This window comes from Mus caroli, chromosome 10 (assembly GCF_900094665.2).
Source record: "Mus caroli chromosome 10, CAROLI_EIJ_v1.1, whole genome shotgun sequence".
NCBI classification, from domain to species: Eukaryota; Metazoa; Chordata; class Mammalia; order Rodentia; family Muridae; genus Mus; species Mus caroli.
The window spans coordinates 64331878-64353939 of record NC_034579.1 but is presented as its reverse complement, the minus strand read 5'-3'; the positions used below and the strand labels follow the sequence as shown (position 1 = coordinate 64353939).

At 46.9% G+C, this 22062-nt stretch overlaps 1 protein-coding gene across 3 annotated transcripts in view; it reads right to left on the bottom strand.

The window, feature by feature from the left end:
• Positions 1–1283: 1283 nt before the first annotated feature.
• The window catches only part of Ccdc6 (coiled-coil domain containing 6), a 95362-nt gene continuing 74583 nt past the window's right edge, over positions 1284–22062 (bottom strand). For 2 of the 3 annotated variants that reach the window (XM_021174832.2, XM_021174833.2), the window contains exons 6-9: positions 18923–19079; positions 12154–12254; positions 6696–6820; positions 1284–5411 (exon numbers count right to left, since the gene is read on the bottom strand). In XM_021174832.2, coding sequence (XP_021030491.1) covers positions 5211–5411; positions 6696–6820; positions 12154–12254; positions 18923–19079 — 584 coding nt within the window. In that variant the 3' untranslated portion in view covers positions 1284–5210. Of the gene's footprint in view, positions 5412–6380; positions 6574–6695; positions 6821–12153; positions 12255–18922; positions 19080–22062 lie in introns of those variants that run through there. The other variant, XM_029482560.1, reaches the window with a different exon arrangement.

The window sequence follows — 22062 nt, the reverse complement described above, 5'->3', positions numbered from 1 at the left end:
CTCCCTGGAGCCCCTCCCCCATCCAACTTGTGAAATTGGGACAGGAGACTCCAACCATCTGTTCTAAACCCTGCCTAAAGGTCAATTCCTTTAGAACTCTTCTCTGACCCAAGGCAAATCCTCGAATTTAAAAAAATGGGGGGCAGAGGTGGATTTAAACGACTTGACTCACTGAAATGGTTATCAGGAATTCCTGAAGGCCATATTCCTTAAAGGATTCCACTCCTGTGTCCTGCCAACCGCAGCCTTACCAAAACGCAGAGGACAAGCCACACACCCAACACATGGACACTGACCCCAAATATCCCTACACAGATCATTCCAGATATTATTTTCCTGACCTACTGAAGCAATGCAGACGTGAGTTGTATCAAGGTAGCCGCTGCTGCCATGCAAGCTGTCTTAAGAATAATTGCATTACGTTTTACTGATTTTGTGTATGTATGTACAGAAGGGCTGTGGAGGTCAGGCCACCTGCAGGAGTTGGCTCTCTCCTATCACAAGTCCAAGGCTTCAAACTCAGGTTGTCAGGCCTGCAACAGACACATTTACTCTCTGGGAAATTTTAGTAGCCCAAGAGTAAACTTTTCAATAAGTAGGAATACATTTTAAAATTTACCAATTACTACGTATGAATGATGATGTTTACACAAGGTTGATGTCAAAGGCTGATCCATACCAGGCTACGTACATGACCAACTACAGCATTTCATGACAGCCTTGCTGCCAAGGTCACTGTAATCCTCCGGGACTCATCGTCATCCCTGAAATGTCCTATGGCACATGCCAGTGCATATTGGTCCACGTGAGACATTTTGGGAGTGTAGCTTCCATTTTATAACCCCTTGGGTTTAACCGTTTGAATCTAAAAACACAGTTCAATTACAAGTTCAGCATCAGGGTGGGCAGCCAGGGGACCAGGGTTCAATTCCCAGCATCCACATGATAACTCACAACCACGTGTAATTGCAGGTGTGAGAGACCCAATGCCCTCTTCTGGCTACCGCAGGCACGTGTGCTGCATAGACAGACATGCAGGCAAAAACATCCATACATGTAGCTTTTTTTCTCCTAAGTATATTTAAAAAAAAAAAATAGAAAAAAGAAAAAGGAAAAATAGAAACCCACACTGGCCCTATTGATGCTACCTACAAGTACTTCCCCCGGATGCCGTTAAGAGTTTGTAATGGAATCTGGTTTTGTCTGTTGGTGCCAACACTAACCAACCATCATCCCCAACTCAAAGAACAGAAAAAACGAAACAAATTTGACAGTTCCAGGAGTACGTTTTAAAAAATTATCTTTATTTAGGTTTTTCTGATTCAGCACATGTATTAAAGACTGATCAACATAAAGTAAATAAGACATTAACTGGACGTCTTACATCTCTCTAAACTCCAACAGAGAATGTCAGGATGGCCACCGTTACCTGAACTCCAAGCTAGGTAAGCTGTAGATGAGCCTACACACCACACAGAGCACACGGATATGCAGAGGCAGAGGGCATGGTGGCATCTGGCTCTCCCCTCTTCCTTGTCGACATCTGCCCAAGTGACAGTCGGCTTTCTTTCCAAACAGAGTCCCAAATAAAGTCCGTGGAGACATCTCAGGGTCCATCTGAGCAGACGTTCTTCCAAAGGAATGCGTTCCAGCCTGTGCTGCCTGCAACCTTGTGGTTTTTTTGTTGTTTTTTTGTTTTTTTTTTTGTTTTTTACCAGAATGAAGTTCAGATCAGGATGCACAATACAATCTGATGCTGGTGAGGACCAAGTCAGACGGCAAAGCTGAGCAGTAACCCAAGTTAAGGCATGAATGCACACACGCACACGTGCACACACACAGCACCCATGCTAGCACGCACAGAGGATCCCGTTGATCACTCCAGAAGAGGTGACCTGGTGTGACCAGTAATCACAACTGCTGAGCATTCTGGGAAATGCTCCCCAACACATTAGGCTAACACATTTGTAATAAAAAATTTAGAAAGAGAGAGAAATTAAAACTTAAACAAACAAACGAACAAACAAACAAAAAAAAACCCCTAAGCATCTTTTAGTCTCTCACAATGGCTCCCAGGAAGAACCATGGAGCAGCATCAATGGCTGGCTCTTTAATAATTTGGAAACAGGAGGTTTACTATGCATGTCTTTGGTAGGCATCGCTACAAGCTCTCAGCACGGGTTAACTGATTAGACAAGTACTAGACAGAAGATCAAGTCACAAAGAAAACTTCCTTCTGTAGCTTAAAAAATAAACTTTCTGAAACACGCAACGGCCATGCTTCCTCCCGTTTTCCTGGTCAATCTCTACAAGCAGGGGACAGGCTCATGTCTACTTAACAATGGGGGATACAGTTTTCCTACAACTGAAGGATCAACACAAATTCACATTATCAATTATTTCTGGTTTGAATCAGAAGCCAATGATAAAAGGCACAGCAGCCTGAGCCATCAAAGCCACATTCCGGTCACCCCACGGTCATCGGTGTGTGTGTGTGGGGTGTCTCAGGATCTCAGAATCTAAAAGTCCTTCTGGGTCAACAAAGACATTTAAATAAAATCTTAAAACACTTCCGTGTCTGCCAAAGATCGAGAAATCTGTCTCGAATGCCAGCATGCTTGATGAGAGAAAGCAGTTCAGAGCCCAGAGGTGCTGTTGGGGTGCTGGGTGCGTGGACTTGGTTCTGTACAAAGGCAAGGTCACCGGGGAGCAGAACCCTGGCCCTATTAGCAGCACAGTGGTAGCCGAGGGTCTCTGTCAACAAGACAGGAAATGAAGCCACTGAAGGTACTGTTGCTCTCAACTGCTGAGGGTGGCTACTGACTGAACCTGTAGAAGCCACGCCCAGCCCACAGTCATGGGGCTCCTGTCCCTAGGGGCTCAACATCTGATTCTCTTACCTAACGCTACGTGCTTCAAAAGTGACACAATACACCCTACATTCAGATCCTCTAGTGTTTGTTCTCTTGGTTTTTAACCCCTGCAGGGACCGGGAACTGAATCGGACTGCGAAGCGCTTGTGGGAAGAGCTGGGTTTGAGGTGAACTGATGGGCCTACAGGAATCCCAGGTACACTTTATAGGTCAATGTCAAGAACCTACGTCTCAAAGGCTCCGCTCGCCATTCGCCGGTGCTTTTACACTTGTGCTTCTAGGAGGTAACTCAACTGATAAGACAGTGGAGGGAAGAACTTTCCAGAACGGACCTGTGTGCTGGAGAATAAAGCTGCTAGCCCGCAGTACTGAAATCTACAATCCCAGAAAAGATTTTGTAAACACATACCGTACTTCTCTCGAAAGGAAAAAAAAAAAATCAAGACTGTACCGTGAAGGAAGAATTTCCTCTGTCTATCCTCAGAATTTCCCTGGAATGGTCATGTACCAAGAGGGTTGGGGAGCTGGTGGAAAATGCCCGGGGTTTAGTCAGACACTGAAAAACCTAACGCCTTGACAGGAGATATCAGACTCCATCCCATGTCTGCTAACCGCACTACAGCCTACACATCACACACACTTTGTAAATAAAACTTTTATAGGCTGACAGTTTCTTCCCGGCTGCTGGAGATACAGCATTCTCAGTTTAGGGGTGGACGAGAAAGAAGAGTGAAAGTCCTATGGTTGTTCCTACTCTCAAGTTCTTAAAACGCTGTCAAACACTATTATCTGATAACACTTTTCCATTCTGTTAACTCTTAAATATGCATTCGAAGGCAAAAAAATGGCGGTTTCTAGACTGTACAATATTAATTATCTACAATGTCACCAGGGTTATGTTCCTTGTTCTCGGGAGTGTGTTCCATGAGGAGTTGCTGTTAAGAGATGGTTTGTCACAAACATGAACTCTTAAAAATTACTGATAAATTAATTTTTCAGTTCTCTGATTACAGCCAACAGAGTCACACTTCTCAGCATAAAATATACATTCTCTAGTAGTTATTTCCATCCAAGGCATATATAAATATGCAAACACAGGCAGGGGGGGCACTTGACTACTAAAGCACAAAGTAACCTCGGACAGACAGAGACGAAGGTCTACAAAAGAGCCACTTGGTGTCCCCACCCACCCCCACCCCCAGCTAAACGGAAGGATTTGTGCTGAAGGAATGGCGGATTGAGTTCAGAACCTTCTTGGTGCTCTCCTGGCTAAGTGAGCGCCCGTCAAGGCCAGAGAGCACTGCTTGCAACGCTTTAATCTGCCAAGCGCTCCTCAGCCATCATGCTAGGGTGTCTGTCGCCTACCCCTCAGACGTTATTTCCTAACAGCATTTTGCACCTGGAAAGTACCTGTTTGGACCCTCTGTCTCGGGACAACACAAAAGAATGGACAGGTTTAGCCGAGTTGGCTGTTACAATCTCACGGCCCACCTGTAGGTAGCAGGGATCTAAGCCTACATTCCAGTCAGCCATCGAGACCCTTGGTGGGAAAGCGTCTCTCCTCTCACGCTAGAGGGCGCTGGCTTAGGTGGATTAACATTTGAGAAAGGAAAATAAAAATCACATCTTAATAGGCAATAGTCCCCATCCCACGCACGTGGGGAGATACGGCTGTGTGATTTGTTTCTATAGGCTGTTTTACAAAGGACATGGTGGTCAATTTACATCAGAAAACAATCTGTAAAAAGTGTGTCTGTAGAAAGCTCTAGACTACATGTTGTGGGCACTGGTTCATCTAACTTCCAATCCTACAGTGAGTTAGGTCTGCGAAAGGTCTGAACTGTAGTGCTGAATTCTTGGTTATGTTCGGTAAACGTCACTGACCTGGAGAAGGAAGGTTTCTAAACAGCTCGGTAATTTTCCTGCAAATCCACAGAGAATAGTTATAAAAAAGATCTCCCTTCTTATTTTACAAACCTAAAAGCCAAGAAAAAAAGCAGCCCTGGGGCCCCCCCGAGGGGGGGGTTGGGGGGGTAGGGTTTGCACACCGCTGCTCATTACCAGATACCAGACAGCAACGTTCCAGCCAGGGAATGACAGACACGGAGATTCAAGTAAAACACTGGTGGAGAAAGTCGTCTGGTTAGTGTTGCGGACCCGCAACCTCGGCTGCGTTTCCGACGAACATTCACGACACGATGAGGAGGGAAAGGTAGATAGGTAACCTCAACGCAAACGCGTCAGATCCAAGTACGCCGGGAGAGGAGAAGCCTTTGGCGTTGAGAAGGTGGCTCCATCAGACGAGTCCCAACTGGAGATTCTGACTAAGCTCATGCATTAAGGCTGGGAGGAGGGGTGCACCGGATGCTGGGGCTGTGTGGGGGCGGGCTGTGTGGGGGCTGCCGAGGGGACCGCGGGCTGCATGGGAGGTGGTGGCGGCGGTGGAGGTGGTTGGACCGGGCTCTGTGTGTTGGGAGACGGAGGCGGCGTAGGCCGTTTAAACTTGTCAGGGCTGCTGCTTCTCCGTGGTGATGGCCTCTGCGGGGAAGACAGGGACACTGGGTCAGTTCTGACAAGGCATGAATCAGAGAGGGGAACTCACCCCGACACGGATAAGAGAGCCACAGGGCTCCTTCTCTGTCATCGGTGGTTTCTGAACTAGCAGGGGAAAGGAGGTTGTGTTCACACCCAAGCCTCTGAGGACGGAACACAAAATGAAAATGTATCCTTCACAGCCAATGATGATGATAAGTGATGTCACATTATCCCTACCAGTGTGTCCCCAATCTCCTCCATCATTCAGCTTGCCCTTCATTCTGAGGAAATATGATACGACGTTTTCTACCTTGACACCAGGTCCTTTGAACTTCAAGATTTACATGGGCACCCCAAGGAACGTCACGGAGCAAGGCTCTTCTGTGAGAACCGTTCTCCGTCCTTATTTCTACTCTTGCACGTCTTCCTGTTCTCTCAGCCAACGGCATGGTCAAGTGTGCATGGCAACCCTTCTGAGGGGACTTCTATGTATTTGTGTGTATGGGTATTTTGCCTGGCACAGATAATTGTATGTACCCTGTGCATGCCTGATGGGTTGGATGCCCTGGAACTGGAGTTACATGCGGTTATGAGCCATCATGTAGGTGTTGGAAACTGAGCCCGGGTTTCCTAGAGGACCACACAGTACTCTTATCGCTGAGCCATCTCTCCAGTCTCCCTGAGGAGACCTTGAGAGCTGGATGCCCTTGGCCCTCCTGGATTCAGGAGAGGAAATCAGGGATGGAAATAGAAGCCAAGGTTACTCTTAGGAAGGTCTACCAAGGAAAACTGAGCTGCAAAGGCAATTTTCAGATGCTATGGAAATCCCTGGTAATGCTTTATGGCAAATAGCTGGCCACAGTTCAGTGAAGACACCATCCAGACTTCAAATTACATTTCCTTTTTTTTTTTTTTTTAAAGACTTATTTATTTTATGTATGTGAGTACACTGTAGCTGTACAGCTGGTTGTGAGCCTTCATGTGGTTGTTGGGAATTGAATTTTTAGGACCTCTGCTTGCTCCGGTTGGCCACGCTCGCTCCGGTGGTCGCCCCACTCCAAATTACATTTCCTAGTGGGTAATTTCTGTAAGCGAACCCGAGTCTCGAGATCCCGGGACATTCAACACCAGAACTTCACGTTAAACGCGTGGGAACACTCCATAGCTAGAAGGAGAGGGGACCCCAAGACATGAGGTGGCAACAGTAGCAATCCTCAGCTCCCCCGAGAGACCAGCTAGTACAGGGTCAGAGGTGAGGTGCTGCCCGCTCCCGACAAGGACACTTACTGTGATGCCGTGGGAGGCCCCCATGTGCTGCACGTGGAGGCCCGGAGAGTTGTAGTAGGACATTCCAGCTCGAGTCAACGACGTTGGTGGTGTGAAGCCAACCGTGTGACTTGCGTACGAAAGACCTGAAACAGAAGGGCAGCAAGGTTCAGTACTATTTGTAGCCTGACCGTCTGAGATCTTCAGCCATCTAGGGAAGAAATCCCAAAGGCAGAGGGTCTCGGGTGCGCCAAAATAAAAACAGTCAAGCAGAGGAGAGGGGTGGGCCCACTCAGTGGCATGCTGGGTAGCAAGGGGCATAAAAATATCCATCATGCACTGGGGGAGCCAAGGACAGCTAAAAAGCAAAGCAAAACAGGAAGCTAGGATGTGAACCTGGTCATATTTCATCGGAAAACCCTTTAACACTGCTGACGAGAGATGAGGATAGACAGGAATGGTCTCTCCTCAATGGTGTCTGGAAAACTGCAAATCCACACGCAAAAACCAACCAACCAAACCCTTTTATGTGACACCAGACACACGCGTCAAATGGACTATAGGGCTGAAAAGAATATTTGAGTTCAACAGTGGGTAAAACCTGCAGTGTGTAAACGATGTAACTGCTGTGTGTGTACACACGTGTCTGTGTGTTCGTGCATGCATATGTCTGTATGCACCTGTGTCTGTACGTGCATATGTGTCTGTATGTATACCTGTGTCCATGTGTGCACATGCATGTATCTTATGTTGTAAGTATATGTGTGCATGCAAACTCTGCAACCTAATTCAATATAGGATACAAAAGCCCCACACAGGCCAAGGTTCTCTGAAAGGAGCCAAGAGTTAAGGGCAGTCAACCCTCTGCCCACTGCCATGTTTGGCGGGTTTCCCATAGGAAGCCAGCCTCATTCCCATGGTGCTTTGCAGTAACACCTATCAGTCAGTGAAGTTCTTCCTGCGCGTGCATGAGGATGATGTGAGCTTTATCCCATCAACCATAGACCGCGCCAGGAACGGTCCCTGGGACTTGCTGGTCAGCAAGCCTGGCTGGATTGGCAAATTGCAGGCCAATGAGAGACACTGTTTCAAAATCCAAGTTGGATGGCTCACTCCTGAGGAATGCTTGAGGCTGTCTTCTAGCTTCCAAGTACATGTGTACCCACCCACACATGTACACATCTACACACACACAGTCGTGCACACACATCACAGACACATCACAGGCCCAGGGTAGAGTCCAACGACCCATACTTGAAATACTCAGAAGTGAAGGCTGCACTGGTCTGGGCAACACTTACAGTGCATGAACCCAGCGCCTGACATCTTGGCCTCCTAGCATCAAACGGGAAAACCCGCAAGGACAGGTAGGCTCTGGCCATGGCTTCACCCGCCTCCATGACCACAGGTTCGGGTGCTTGAATCTCAAGTCTCCAGCAGATGGTGCTGTGTGGGAAAGCTGTGGAACCCTTAAGGGGTAGGGTGGGTCTCAGAAGTAAGTAGTTAGGCCTCACTTTAATGTGAGTAGCTAGCTGCCTTAGGTTCCCCTCTCCTGTCACCCGGACAAGACAAGCTGTAGGCCACTCTCTGCCCTTTCCTTAGATTGCTTCCTGTCAGGAGTTTGGTCACAGTATTAACTAATACAGAGCTATAAAAGTGGCTGAAGTGAAAACTAATAGAAAAAGGCTTGGTTGGAAAGGGACCAGAGTCATCTTCTTTTAAGGACCTGCAGGTGGTGAGTGGCCAAGCCGTACTGGCCATTTATTGTTGCCTCGAATTATATGGAAGCTTCGCTGTCCGTTTCCATACAGATATACTGAGTAAGTACCTCCTTAGAGGACTTTCCTGTGGCCTCGCACCAAATGCCGAGGACTTATCTCCAGACTTGATTACGTCAGTGGCGCTTTATGCGCGATACATTTCTTATTCCCAGTTGATTTTTTTTTTACTTGAGTTTATAAAGCGGGGCTCTGCTTCGAAACACCAGTCTCTGATACCAAGGTGGTCATTTAATGTGCTGTTTATTGATTAGCTGAGATTGGAGAGCTTGTCTTTAAATAACGGTCCGGGAGCAGGGTCCCTGCCTACTTGTGAGGAAAGTGAGGGTAAGGCTGGGGGTGGGGGGTGGTGGAAGGGTTGTCTACTGACCTGCACCAGGTCTGGCTTTGAACCCCACCACCAGGCAAAAGCAAAATGAAAAAGCACACACACATCTCACTCCTGAAAACCCAAGATGCATTTGTAAGAAAGTGACGCCTTAGCTTTAAAGAGGGTTCAAGAGATGGCTTTTGGGGCTGGAGAGAGGCTCAGCAGAGCATTCATTGCTCATGTAGGGCTGAGATCCAGCGCTCACACAGGGGTGTATAGTCTAGTTCCAGGGGACCCAAGCTCCTCTTTCCATCCTCTGAACGAATCAGGTATACATGTGACACACAGACATACATACATGCAAAGTATTCATTCACACACATTAAAAATATAAAATAATAATAATTAAAAAAGAAGTTCCTTTCATGAAACAAAAAACTCCAGCCTATTAACTAGGCTAATTTAAAAAAAAAAAAAATTTTTTTTTTTAGATCATGTTAAGCTACCAAGACTCTTCAGACTGACTATTGCTCCCCCCCCACCCCCCCACGTCTGCTGCTCTAGGCCAGCAATTCTCAACGGTGAACATCAAACCCTACGACCCTAACTCTAACCCCAGGCCTGACCCTAAAGCCAATCAATCTGGGAACGGTGCACAGGAGCAGATTCTGTGCCACGGATAAATTATTTAATCTCACTGTGTTACAGAGCCCACCATTAGCAAACAGAACCGCTGTAGCATCCTCGGAAGATGACTGCAAGACTAAATGAGTTATTAGTGTTTTTTTCTTAACCCTCTTCCTCAGGCCCTATTGACTATAATATTTTATAATCTTGGTGGTCTTATTAATTTTTATTCTTCCTTAAATCTTAATTACCATGCACCTCACCCTTTAGCCCAGGAATATGAAAATACACACACACACACACACACACACACACACACACACACACACGGAGTGAACTTCCTTGGACTTGGAAATCTGCATACAGTACACATTCAGAGCGGCTTACAGACAGGGACATCTATTTCAGAAATGTATCCATCAGGAATTTCAATGTGAGGTAACAGTGTCCCCAAACTGCTAGGGGACAACACCACTAGGCAATACTGTGACAGAAACATCACAATGCAGACAATCAGATGGCTTTTATCGGTCACACTATCTGAGCTTTGGTAACCAAGGCTCCTGACTCTCTGTCAGATCTTTACCATTCTGAAACCTCACCCCAGACTGCAGTATTTTTTCTGATCCCTTGAAAAAGACATTCCTGTAGAAATGTTGTTGCTTTTAAACAGATTACATAAGGTATTAAATTCCACCCAGCATGAGATGGCATTCGGACCCTCCTTACTCTTGACTCAAGCCTTCCTCTTACACCAGTAAGTCAGACGGTAAAATGAGACCTTTATCACGCTAGCACTGTCTTGGGGAACATGGAGGAGCAGCTGTGAGAAGTTTTTGAGATGAGACTTAAGGCCACTGGAGACTAGAGAAATGAATTCAGATCTGGGAATATCCTTTTGGCAAGAGCAAGGAACAGTGGCTTGGGTAGGAATCCAAGGTCTGTCCTTGGTCTCCTTTGCCTTAGAGAGCTCACAGTTCCAACAGATGAGTTGTCACCATGTGGGAGACTCTTTACTGTTGGCTCTGAGTGTCTCCTCGGAGGAGGCGGCAGGCTTCAGAGATTGCCCAATGGTTAGAGCACTGGCTACTCTTTTTCTCAGAAGACCTGATGTTAATCCCAGTACTCAAAGCATGGCGGCACAACCATCCTTAACTCTTGTCTTAGGGGACCCAGTGCTCCCTGCTGACCTCCCAGAACCCTGCACTCACATGGCTCGAAGATGCAAAGAAACTACCTATCCACACAACAGCAGCAGCAGCAACAACAACAACAGCAACAACAATAGATGTCACGGTAGTGCTGGCTAGATTCCAAACTAATAAAGTCAAGTCATTTCTAATACACTGTCCTAACTGTATTGGTTCTAGAACATCATGTCCCCTTCATGAACCTTAAGGGAAATCCTTGTCTTAAGTATGGCCTCAGACAAAAGGAACCACAGTCCTAAGAAAGCCTTTGCAAGGCCACCCCTACAGTGACACTTGCCAACCTGGCACCCCGCTTGTCCCTCAAGTCTATCTGCAGCTTGTTTATTCACAGGCACAGAAACAAAAGCCTCCAGACATAAGCCTTCTCCCACACCCCCCCCCCACTCCTGCCTCATGCCTCCTCCCTACTTTCTCCTCCCCCTCAGGGTGGACCACATACCCGCCCACCTACACAGGAGCCCCAAGCCCTGCTGGTGCCGAGCCTGAGACACTCAGGAGTATTTCGGGTCAGATGAAGGCAAGCATGCTGGGAAAGGCAAGGCCCCAGCTAACAAAGCCAGCAGTGGAAGACGCTAGCTGTCTTGCTTGCATAAGCAATCTACCAGGCCAGCGAGGCTTGGCTCACAAACCACTGCAAGGATCAGGAGGCAGCTCGTGCTGGGGATGTGGGGGTTGAGACACTGGTTTTGGATAAAGACGCTCAACTTGGCCTCCTCTTCGCCCTAAGACCCAGAGCTAGTAACCTGTGACTGGCTGTGCTTCTATTTTCACAAGGGAAGAAAACGATGCCCAGATTACTACTGACAGCAAAAGTGAGATTAAGGCAGTTGGAATGAAGTGAAGGAATCCATAAAAGACACACGGGAAGACATCCTGGAATCAACCCAGGGACCCTGCCCATCCCGAGACTAGTTACACACACAGTCTTCTAGAAAGGGGTTTTGAAGTCAAACTGAAGGTCCATCATCATCACCACCATCACCATCACCATCATCACCATCTGTACCTAAGGCTCAGTGAACACTGAGGAAGAGGGGGCAGACAGATAATATGAAATCCTCAAAAATAAAAGTTAAAAAGTAAAGAAAAACATTAAATAATAAATAATTAAGAAAATAAATCAAGGGTCTTTGTTGTTTAAGGTCTCCAACCAATACTCAGTACTGATGGTGACTTAGATTTAAAAATCACGAAACCACAAGAGCTAGCTAAAAAACCATCAGGGGAGCATCTAGCTAAATCTGTGTGAGGGCCTGGGTCCAATTCCCAGTGCCACACAGGCACACATTCAGTCATATACACACATACAACCCTCCCAGCCCCCCAAACAGCCCTAACCACATACACACACAGCCCCCCACAAGCACATGCACAGCCCCTTTGCAACCCCCCCCACAGCCCCCCATACATATATACAGCAACATATACACAGCTACATATACAACCACACACACACAGCCAGAGTCACACACATACACACATACACAGCCACACACACGCACACTAAACAGCTGGAAAAGAGCCACACCACGGTAGCCCGCAGACACACTCACCGGGTGATATAGGTCTGCTTGAGCTGGGAGAAGGCGTGTAAGGGATTGGGCTGGACACAGTGCGAGGTCTCAATCCTTGTGCAGACATCTCATTAAAATACCTGAAAGGAGAGAGGAGGAAGTGGTTCAAACACCCATGTTCACGTGGGCCTTCGCAGAAACCCTAGGAGTGAAGCTCTCAAGGCACAACCTAAAGTCAAAATCCTGGGAGCTGGAAAGGCTGTGCCCAGGGGACATCTCTAGTACAGACGACTCCGAAGTCACACTGCTCTGGTCTCACAAGTGTCACCATCCCCAGAGACTTGTCATAGCCACGCAACACATAAAACACCACAAGGGACCTGTCCTGGAGTCCTGCCAGTGACCTCACAAGCACACAGAAATATCTATTTGAATTGTTACTTGAAACTCAAAATCAACAGGCTCACTGATACTTAACACATTGAAGGACAAATATGCCCGAGTGCCAAGGTTTCCACAAGGCAGGCTCTGCTTCACAGGTTAGAATTTAACAGAAGACACCACTGCTGGGCACCCTGGGCGGGTCATGCCCAGCCACTCTGTGCTGAGTCTTGCTCACATCGGGCCTCAAAGGTGCTGACGTGTGATTACGGGGACCGTCGGCTTTCACTCCGCGAACCAAGCATACAGTGCTGATGCAGGAGGATTTCTGCTTGACAGACTTCCTGACAAACCATCCTCCCTGGTCTTAAGGCTAACCAGGCATGGACTTGGACCTCAGAGCACCGTTAGCCCTGGTGTTTATTCACACGAGGACTGACCCAGCCCCTTCCAAGCAGGTTAATGAAGCTTGAATGACACACAGCTCAACTAGACGCCTATCTCTGTCTCCGTCCTTTCTTTAGGACAGTCCACCATAAGAACACCAGGTGGGACCTTTCCTTATATTATACATACAGGAAGGTGGTTTAAGATCACCCCTTACAGTCTTAAGTGTCTGGTATTTTCTTTCCCCTAGATCTATCTCATTGGCTCAATTCTGGGGTGGTGAGTGCTACTTAACCAGGTACTTAGCAACTCCATGGTACCTTGAATAATTTACAAAAATAAGTAAAAGCAAGGCTGGGGATGTAGCTCAGTTGGGGAGAGTTTTTGCAGCAGCATGCTTGAAGCCCTGGGTTGTGCCTCTAGCACTCTGGTAGCACACACCTCTAATCCCAGCAATCTGGGACAGAAGCAGGAGGATCAAAACTCAAGGTTAGCTCAGGACTATAGGACAACCCCCACCCCCCGAAAAAAAAACCCACAAACCCAACAGAAATAAAGCAAACTTGTGCAGTGAACGTCAGCTCTGGAGGAAGAGGCCCATCTATCTGGAAGCCATATCTTCTAAGAGTGGCCTCTCTGAAGCCCAGCCCCAGGTGCTCTGTACTCCAGTCTGGGGCTCCCCCGAGTCTTAAAGTAGTTAGTAAAATATCTAGTGAACTGCTTTGTGTTTGGGCTGACGTTTTCAGTCAAACAGTTTTACTGAGAATGGGTAACTGTCAAGAACAGACTTAGAAGCAGGGATTACAATTTCAAAATACAGTCTTTTGAGGAAAAAGGAAAATTAAAAAAAAAACCCTTTTTAAGTGAGGGAGCAGAGAGATTTTAAAGAGGAAAACTTGTCATTCTTCTGTAACTTCTAAAGTCCCGTTTATAACTTGCCATTATTTTAAAAATTCTGTTTTCTTGAAAGCATCCAGAGAAGTGGTGGGGAGCTTTGCAGTCCTCTGGATCTACGTCTCTGAATCTATTATTTCTCTGGATCTATTATTTCTCTGGATCGATTTCTTTAGTGGACAGAGGCAGAGGGCTGTGTGGCTAGTCACACTTTATCCTCAACATACAGCACTCCTCACAGAACAGACCCCATGTGGGGGATTGAATATGCTTGGTCCAGGGAGAGATACTATTAGGTGTGGCCTTTTTGAAGGGAGTGTGTCACCGTGAGGGTGTGCTTTGAGACCCTCCTTCCAGCTTCCTGGAAGCCAGTCTTCTCCTAAATGCCTCAGGAACAGGAGGTAGAAATCTTAAGCTCCTCTAGCCCCTGGATGTTGCCATGGTCTTACCTTAATGGTAACGGACTGAACCTCTGAACCTGTTACCCAGCCCCAATTAAATGTTGTCCTATGTAAGAGTTGCCTTGGTCGTGGTGTTCATTGCAGTAAAACCCTAAGACACCCAGCTGGTGCCCTAGGTCCCACACAGTGGGTGCCCACACAGTGGGTATCCAGGTATCTTATAAGGCTCTGACTCCCTTTCAGTGAAATATGGCCACACCTGGTCAGAAATGGTCTGTGTCAGAGGAAGGCTAATTCCTTAGCTGGTGCTCAAAAAGTTCTTTGTTGTATTTGGATTTGTTAGTTATCTTAACGACTTCCTCATTACCAAGTGCTGAGGAGGACACAAGAGGGGAGGATCTGACAGAGGTACCCATGCAGAGAGCAGCTGCTCTAGTTACTGGCAGGAAGCTCATTCCAGCATAGGAGACAGAAGTGCAAGCTACAGACACAGAAAACCCATTTAGTAAAAGCAATGCGCAAAGTTTCCCAGAGTCGGAGGAAGAAAATGGCCGCGTGGATGGAAGAGGCAAGATAGAAGAACCCTAAACATCTTACAGTGAAGACCCCGAATACACGGAGCAGGAGCAGCGAACTAACACTGAGGCTAGGGTGAAGGATGATCTATGCACTGCAACAAGCAAGGGAACAAACAGGGATCTGTGAAATGCCAAGGGTTGAGGAAAAAAGGAAACATGTCAAATCCAAAAATCAATAGATAGAAATATTAAGATCAGGACAAAGTTCTAATAAAATGCAAATAATCATCAATAGTAATAACCCACAGTATTATTATTAGTAATAATAAGCAACGATAAAGTTGGCTCTTTGAAAAGTTAACTTTGACATAGCCTTATTAGCCCAACTAACCTTGAGACAGAGACCAATCAAATTCAAAGGCTCATCAGGGCATAGTGTGAAAACCTACATTCTAAAAAATTGGAACAATCTACAAGAAACGGATGCATCTTTTGAAACACACAAGACTCATCAAAATTAAAGTGAGAAGATAGAAGCAACTTAGAACTGAGAGTCCATTATAAACAACAGAGAGAGAGGCAAAGACAGAGACAGACAGACACCGTCTAGGCCCAGAGGGACTAACTGCTGAGTTCTGTCAGACCTCCAAAGAGAGGTGGGTGACACCAAACTTCTTCAAACTCTAAAAATAGGAAGAAGAAAACAGCCACATTCATTTAACACAGCCACCATTCCCGATACCAAGCCAGATAGGGACCCCACAACAACAGGCAAATTAGAGGACCATCTCTCAGCTAGACACGGATACAGAAACCTCACTAAATGAACTTGCAATTGGAATCAACTAAACATAAAAAAGACCGTTTGCTCTGAGCTAGTCAGTTTCATTTTAGGAATGCAGGGATGGTTCGAGACATTCCTGCCAACAAATTCATATCGGCAGACTCTTGCATCTGCATTTCCACAGATACAGAGGGAATTTAATGGAGTCCAGCATCCTTTCATGCTAAAAGCCCTGAAGGGACTGTGGAAGAGTCCCTTCATAAAAAACGGCATGTACAGCAAACTGAAGGGGCAAGTCTCAAAGCATCGGCCCCCACAGCTGGCATGGGACAGCGATACCCATCTTCTCCACACTTACCCAGGATGTCTGGGATCTCATGGAGGCATTTCCTCAACTGAAGCTCCTTTCTCTGTGATAACTCAGCTGTGTCAAGTTGACACAGAAATAGCCAGTACAATGCTCATTTGCACACATGGCACACATTAGAAAGGATCCCGAAGACTCTTCAATCAGATCGGTAACAAGGTGCAAACTCAACATCTAAAACGTCAGATTTTCTATATACCAAACACTGACCTTGGCAAGAAATAAATCATTCTAACTTAGTAAGTAAGAGACCTTACGATGATAAACTTAAAAACGCCAAGGCAGGGGAAAATTGAAAAAGACCTTGAGATGGAAAAAGCTCCCATCAGCATGGATAACTAGTATTACAAGAACAATGGCAGTCCCCATTACAGTTCCAAGGGCAATCTTCACAGACATAGGAGGGAAAAAAAAAATCCTAAAATTGATACCGAGACACAAATAACTCCAGACAGCCAAAGCAATCCTGAGCAGAAAGAACAGGGTTCAAAGCGTCCCGGTGTCTGATTTAAGCTATACTCCAGAGCCCCAGTAATAAAAACAGCACGGCACAGCCAAAAAATAGGAGATGCGGAATTAATCCATACGGCTCCCCAACTGTTGGAAAAAAGAAAAGCATGCGGAGAATGGATGGCATCCCTGACAAACGGCCCTGAGCCCCAGGCAGAATGGAAAATTGTACAGAGATCATCTCAAAAGGGATTGAAGACTCTGATGTGAGGCCCGCAAGCTTGAGGCCGCTAGGGGCAAAGGCTTTCTGAAGATAACTCTAATAGCTCGGGAAATCATACCAAGAACCGACAGATGGCACTGTATGAAATGAAGAAGCAAAGGAAATAGTAAATGCTGAAAACAAGTTGCTCCCAACCTTCCTAATGTGATGACCTTAAATACAGCTTCTCATGTTGTACTGACCCCCCCCAACCATAGTTATTTTGTTGCCTTTTCATAACTGTAATTTTGCCATTATGAATCATAATGTGAACCATATTATGAATCTGATATGCAGGGGATCTGATGTGTGAGCCTGATGGGGGTCATGACCCACAGGTTGAGAACCACTGCTGAAGAGGCAGCCCACAGAATGGCAGAGAATCTTTTTGTGGGCTACAGACTGGACAGGTGGTTAATAAGATGCAGAATATATAAAGCCCTTATATAAATGTAGCCTCATAGCTTTAGCCAGAGCACCGAGAAGGTCAGAGCAGAAATGTGTGGCCTGGCTCCCTTCCTTGGGTCTTAAAGCTCATAGGAACCCAAACAGAGGTGGTAGTAGGCTTTTTAAAAAGTCAGTACTAAAATACCAAACAAGTCCATCAATAAATGAGTAAACAAGATGAACGGCAAACAGGACGGATATGGGGCACAAGCACTTGGGATGTAGAGGTAGGTGGATCGCTGTGAGTTCCAGGACAGGCAGGGCAGCAAAGTGAGCACTTATTCTAAAACAACTTAATAGAAAAAAAGAAAAGAAAGTTAAAAGTGTAAACCATCAATAAACTTATGGGGAAAAAAAAGTTCAACATCCTTAAGTATCAGGGAAATGCCAGTCAAAACTATACTGAGAGCCCCCCTCTGGTCTGAATGGCAGTTATAAAAGACACAGGGAGCAAACGTCGGTGGGGGTGTGAATAAAAAGAAGCCTTCTCATGCTGCTGTGGAAAGAGAGAGAATCAGCCTGGCCACCATCGACATCAGTATGGAGGTTTCTAGAAAAAAAACAAAACTGGAAACGTCGTATGACTCAGATATGCCAAGTCTCAGTTGTAAGACACCAGAGGGCTTTAAGCCACATAATTACAGACACCTGTACAACTATGTTGTTAAGGGTCTACTCTAACCAGCTGAGCTGTGGGTTGTGCATGGTCTGTCCACGAGGGAAATGTGGCGTGCGTGTGCAACGGAGCTTACACAGCTGAAAACAAGACAGGAACGATGCTATTTGCTGGAAACTGAAGTGAGCAAACGGAGCCAGACTCAGAGACCCATATCACATCTTCTCACGTTTGTGGATTCTAGATTTTTTTTGGCAGATATGTAAAGCCATTTACACGCACACACTCAGCATGAAATCAGAAGGGAGGCTGAGGGATGGAAAGACGACTGATCAGGTGGAAGAAAGGGGAGAAAGGAAGGGATGCAGGTGAGCACGGTCGGTCGACGCACACAATGTACTTCAGAGGGATGGTCTATGAGACCCAGGACTATGTCAGGAAAAACAAAACAAAACAATAACAACCACCCCCACCCCCACCCAGCAAACCCAGCCACTGCTCTGTAATTCCTACAGCCTGGAGTCTTTCTGATCAGGATTGTGAAGAGAAGAGATATTTCCAAAGAAAATCGATGCATATGAGCTAAATAGTAAACTCAGTGGGGTTTAAGACAAATAATGGGGGGGGTGCAGCTGGCAAGAAGGAGGGAGAGTTGAGAGTCATAGATAAGAAAATGACCTAAATTCAATATATTCACCTTTGAAATTATCAGGGAATTTATTTGTCAAAGCTTGGGAAGTTTATTGAAAAATGAGGTAACATTAAAAAGCAAAACAAAACAAAAAACCTTAAAGGGGGGGGGCAAAAAAAATCACTGAAATATTTGCAATTGGGGGAAAATCCTGCTAAATGTGCCTGTGATGTGTGCATCCAAGTATGTGAGCTTATTTATTCCCTCCCGTTACTAGAAACAGGGGCGGCAGCAAATATAGTTCTCTAGTATTTCTGCTCACATTCCTTTAAACATCTGTGTTAAAAATTTAAAAGCAAAACAAATGCCAGCTCTTCCCCTCTGGTGCAAGCAGGGTATTCAATCTTGCGCATACCCTCCCGTGGGCATGTGCGCTAACTTGAAGTTCTTCACCACAGTCCCAGTGATAGTTAAGCTTTCCCCTTCTAGAACATATACATTTTAACTTAAGTGTGTGGCTGTCCTGCCTGCCAGGATGCCTGTATACCACAAACATGCTGGCTGTCTGGCCCAAGGCAAAAAGAGGGCACTGGACCTCCTGGGACTAGAGTCATAGAGATGGTGTCTGTGGGGGGCGGGGACAGGGTGGGGGCAGGGCGCGGGTACCAACCTCTCATCATCCATCTCCAGGCTGGACTCGCTCTCCGAGAGCTGGCGACACAGCGCTTCCCTCCTCTCCATCTCCCTCTGGAGCTTCCGCTGTAGCCGCAGGTTCTCTTCCCTCATGTGCCGCTCCTCCTCCAAGTACTGGGCCATCTTCTCCGAGTCTGGAAAACCAGAGCTTGCCATTAAAACCGTGCTCCAAGCAATCATTACCCCACACTGGGGTGGCCTTGCCCTACCATGGGAGACCTGGGTTTAAAATTAAGCCTAAGTTTCAAGGTTTACAGTCGAGTTAGATTAACTACAACTTAGTAAACAATCTAAGGGCCTGCTGGGAGAGGTGTTCCCACCCTGTTCCCTCTCGTTCACAGGACAGGGGCTCCAGGCGCATACATGACATAGCTGGAGTTGAGTTTCATTGACTGCCTTGTCAGACTTCCTTCTCCACTGTGGGAGCGGGGAGAGGGAACCCAGTTAGGGAGATAGATTGGCCCACTGGTTTCCCTCTAGAAAACAGACCTAATTCCTGTCTAATCTAAACAGACCATGGGGGTTGGGGGACTTGCCACCCTCATTAGCACATCCTCCACGCTCAGTGGAGCAACTCTCACTCGTGTGCCAGCTTCAGCTACAGGTAACAGTCTTGTAAAATAGAACGTTACACAGTCAACAAAACCCCTTTCCCACCGAGTGTACGTAAGCCTCGTGTGTGTGTGTGTGTGTGTGTGTGTGTGCGTGTGCATACAACCTCTGGGAACAACTTCACTCATATGGGTCTGGGGATCAAACTCAGGTCTTTGGGCTTAGCGGCAAGCCTCTTTACTCACTGAGCCATCCTGCCTGCCCAGTGACTTCTGATGACCATGACACTAGTGTACAACACCCGGGGAGGCAAGAGGACCTCCGTTCCTTCGAGCTGAGACGACAGCGGCTAGGAATGGAAGACCCCCTCCTGAACAGTAGTCGTAACCACTGAACCGTCTCTTCAACCTGAACCCTATTTCAGAAATTACAATGCTCAGACTATTAAACCCGACTACGTAGACTAAACACTACATCTCTCAGCTGTTCTGAACGCGGTCTGGAGACTCCCACTGCCTAATCCACATGCAAAGTCTTTTTACTTGAAGTGATTGGGGGTGGGAGTCACTTACACAGCTTGATTTTCAAATGAACAGCTTAAAATCAGTCTCCCCAAGAATGTTTGTATGCACGATTTCTAACCGAGCTCAACAGAGAGCAACGGGTGGCCCTGGGCATCATGACTGCTGCTCAGAGCGAGATGGCGAAGACAGAGCAAAAGTTCCCAGAGCTGAAGATTCCCAAGGCTCCAAGAACAGAAATTTAAGAGGAAGCATTGTATTTTCAGAAGAAACTGCCATTCGGGGTGGGCATGAGATACATGTCTGTATTCCCAGCACCTGGGGGTGGGTTAAGGTAGGGGTGCTAAGAATTTGAAGTCAGCCTTGACAAAAATACACACCATACAAGGAGAGGGTAAGTCGTTAGCATATGGGGACTCAGCAGAGGAATGCTGAGATAAGAATGCTTTGAGATAAGAAAGTCACACCAGGTAGGTCTTCCTGTCAATACAGCAATTTATCTCAGATATGCCAGCAGGGCCCAGTGCACCCACAGTGTCAGGACCCAAGGCCTCCCTTGGGCGCCCTCTGCTGGGACACTGTGTGACCTTCTTCTCTCACACAGCTCTCTGGATCTCAGAGATTATCACCCTTATATTCTGCTACCTCCTGAAATGTAATGGAAGGTGAGGGTGGCGCCAAACCAGCTTCAGAGCTCTCACAAGCAGGCTGTTCCCTGTCCCCTTCCCAGGTACAGACCACATGGGGACTGAGCCCCAAGGCAGAGCCAAAGGCTCAACTCAAACTGAGAAGTCTAGAGAAGTTCTAGTCAGGGCTGAAGGCTGAGGGGCTTAACTGCCACAGCTATACCCAAGGAGGACCAAGCCACGTGATACACAGAGTTGGAGAGCCAGGGAAGACGGGATGAATCCTTAACACAGCCTAAGCCAGAGACCGCTTGAGGGGTTGAATGTCCCTATCACAGGGTCGCTGAAGACAGTCAGAAAGTGGATATTTACATGAAGATCCCTAACAGCAGTAAAATTATAGTTATGAAGTAGCAACCAAAAGAATTTATTGGTTGGGGGGGTGGTCACAACAGCATGAGGAAGTGTATTAAAGGGTCACAGCATTAGGAAGGCTGAGAATCACTGCTTTAAGCCTTATGAAAACCAGCTGACCAATGCTGACAGCTTCTTTGAACCAGGCTTTTTTGTCCTGAGGGGGTGGGGGTGGGGGTATCACACTAGCATTCACAGATGTCTTCAGGGAGATCTGCAGGCCTTTCAAAGACCATGCACTGAGTGCCAAGGGATAGGGATAAAGCGCCCTTCCCTTCCCTCAGCGCCTCCCAGCCAAGCACAAATGAGGAAGGAGAAAGGGGAGCTGGCTGGCCTGGGAAGAGGTGCAAACCAAGCTGCCTACCCAGCCCAAAACGAACTGGCCCTCCAGAACATTCTGAGCTAGCTCATCTGGTTTCGTGGAGCATCTAGAGGCGGTCATCTGAGACATACCTCCAGATTACTTGGATTAAAAATAAAAAAAGAACATTTCAGAGGACTACAGTGTAGTCCTCAAAGGCCTGAGAGAACCACCCAGTGCCGCAGCTACAGGGTACCTGCCGACCCAACCCAACAAAGACAAAAGGGCTTTTGCAGGTGTGATTATGCCAGGGATCCAGGTGTGGCAAGATAATCCTGGATTATCAGGGTGTGTATAAGACACAAGGGTGAGTCAGAGTGCGAGGGAGAGGAGAGTAGAGCAGAGAGGACATGGGAGAGCCACAGCAGAGGCACAGATGGAGCCCAATGCTGCACACAAGATGCTCTGACCTGGGTCCATTTGCACAACTGGGCCTATGCTTATTACAGTAAAAATAAGGACACACCATACTTTTGAAGGCCTCCAGGATTGAGATATACCATCCAAGAGAGAGCCACCACCACCACCACCACCACCATTATCACCACCACCACCACCACCACCACTATCATCACCACCACCACCATTACCACTATCATCACCACCATTACCACTATCATCGCCACCACCACCACCACCACCA